The following is a 2,584-nucleotide window of genomic DNA, read 5'->3' on the forward strand; positions in this document are numbered from 1 at the left end:
AAAAAAAAAATTTGTATGGGAGACTAACTTGAAATGTAAACTTCATTTAATTACAACAATAAAAAATATATATATTATTTAGATGAAAATATAGATGCATATTTCTGCTGGAAGGGGTACCTAAATATGTGAGGTGTCAGAATCTAGATTCACAAAGATCCTGACTCTAGAATGAAAGCTTGAATATATGAAATTCAATAGTATAAAATATAAAACCTTGCTGAAAGTTCTCATAATCAATTACATAAGAAGATGGGGAGGTGCTGGCCTGATATACGTGAGTCATGTTGAACAAGTTCTGAGGATTTAAATTGATCATAAATATGTATTTGTTAGTAAGTGCTACAGTTGTAGACTATTAGATCGGGGCAGCTATTGCCTGCTATATAACTACTCTGCCCTGTGCAGACCATATCTGGAATATTGTGTTCAGTTTGGGCATTACATTTTAAGAAGACATTGATGAAACTGTGTGTTTTGGAAGAAGCTGAGTAGGATGGTAAAGTTCCTAAAACAATGTCATATAAGGAGTGGCTAAAAAAAATTATGGATAACGTTAGAGAAGAGAGGGCTTTGCAGAGATGATAGCTTTCTTCATGTTTTTGAAAGTGGTGCCATGTAAAAAAGGGATTTAATATATTCTATGTAGTTGCAGTGACTAGAAATAGGACCAGTGAGTAAAAGTTATAACAAAACAGATTTCTGCACAGTATGAGAAGAGATCTCTAACTATTAGAGTCACACTAAAATGGAAAATTTTCTTTGAGAGAGAGTTCTGTGATATTTGCAAGTGGTCAAGCAGAATTGGGAAGTCATCTGTCAGTTATCTTTAGAATGAATCCCTACGTTTGTTAGAGGTTAGGCAGGTAGGTTGCTAAAGCTCCTTTTTAAACCCTAGTATTCTAAGCAATATTATAGCCTAAACTAATAGATTTCCAGAATTGTGGGTTATTTCAGTTTGCAAAACTGAATAGATTCATATCGGATCTCTGGGATCATTCTATTTCCCTGGAGAGTGGAGGATCTGTAGGTAATAGAACAGTTATTTGTGGAGTTAGTGGCACTGCTGCAGTTGCTCCTCTTTTTTCTCCTCCTATGACTGTTCTTCTAGGCGCAGGTAGAGAAATGAAGACGATGAAAAGCTCTTAGCTTAGTAAGAGCTCACAGTGTAGTGTCAGAATTCTATAAACATGATCACAATACCTTGTGACAAGTATTAGTTAAATAAAAACAGTTAAATAAAAGAAAGTTTCTTAACTTCAGCGTTGACATTTTGGGCCACATAATTCTTTGTTTGGGGAGGGTTGCTCTGTGCATTATAGGATGTATAGTCGCATCCCTACCCGCTACCCATTAGATTCCAGTAGCATCTACCAAGTCCTAGCAACCAAAAATATCTCCAGACATTGCCAGATGTCCTCTGGGTGTCAAAATCGTGAGAACTTCTGCTCTAGTGGGACACAGGTGGAAATAGCTTACTATCCAAGGACATTAGGGGAAGAGTTTTTTGTTTTTTTTTTAGTTCTAATTCCTGGTGATTGGAATTCCTGCCAATTACAGCATTCTGTTCTCATTTTTTTTTTTTTCTGTCTCTCTTCCTTCTTGCATCTTAAACCTTATTAGCCATCTCACTGTGTGTATATTGAATAGGATGTCAAATCAGAGTACAGGTTTTTTAATCTACCTTACGTTGCTATTGTTTATATGCAGCTCCTGCTTTATGGTATTGCCTGTAAGCTTTGCTTTGAGGATTAATCCTCAGGGTTTTGTTAAACCCTCTGCTCCCCAAAGTTTAAAAAAAATACATGGTTTCTCATCTATCTATTCAGCCAAAAATCCTTCTTCTCATATGAAGTGAGCAGCATTATGAAAATTAGGAGAAAATGACTGGATCACTTTAGAATAAAAATTCTTTTAGGCTATACCAAAAGAAACTAAACCTGTTTTGTGCCACCAGGGCCCCTTTTAGGCTGTAGATAAATATAATTTGTGTTTGTCTTACTAGAATGTTTGATGATAATTAAATTACTATGAAGAGGTCAACCTTGGCTTGCTAATTTTGTTCTTACATGTATATTTATTATCTCCCAGGTAGTGTGAACTGCTGGGTGTGCCATGTTTCTAATCTATGCGTTTTCTTCCTTCAGACGAGCAAGAAACTCCCAAGATGGAAGCTTTGTCTTTCCCCAGGTATAATGTAGCTGAGATTTTAATTCATATTCGGAACAAGATCTTAACAGGAGCTGATGGCAAAAACCTCTCCAAGAATGATCTTTATCCAAACCCAAAGGTAAAATGTAGTTGTGCTTGCGTGTGACATGATGGTATTTGAGAACAAAGTAAGCTCCGAGGTATATCATGTGGCAAAAAAGCATGTACCCTACCCTTTGATATAGGAAAGTCACTTTTTTTGTTTTGTTTGGTTTTTTCATTTGCCCTTTTTTTTTTTTTTTTATTGTATTTCAGGTGAAGGCTTACAGAAGAAATATTTTCTCATGAAACAGAAGTACACATGTTGTTTTATGACATTGGTTAACAACCCGACAACATATCAACCCTCTAACTTCTCAACCTTTTTTTTTTT

At 35.6% G+C, this 2,584-nt stretch overlaps 1 protein-coding gene across 1 annotated transcript in view; it reads left to right on the forward strand.

Annotated features, from left to right (window-relative positions):
* Positions 1-2,079: 2,079 nt before the first annotated feature.
* NUF2 (NUF2 component of NDC80 kinetochore complex) overlaps positions 2,080-2,584 on the forward strand; it is a 37,148-nt gene continuing 36,643 nt past the window's right edge. The window contains exon 1 of the mRNA XM_004385758.2: positions 2,080-2,290. Coding sequence (XP_004385815.2) covers positions 2,129-2,290 — 162 coding nt within the window. The 5' untranslated portion in view covers positions 2,080-2,128. The remainder of the gene's footprint in view (positions 2,291-2,584) is intronic.

The sequence above is a fragment of the Trichechus manatus genome, unplaced genomic scaffold, assembly GCF_000243295.1.
Source record: "Trichechus manatus latirostris isolate Lorelei unplaced genomic scaffold, TriManLat1.0 scaffold00145, whole genome shotgun sequence".
NCBI classification, from domain to species: domain Eukaryota; kingdom Metazoa; phylum Chordata; class Mammalia; order Sirenia; family Trichechidae; genus Trichechus; species Trichechus manatus.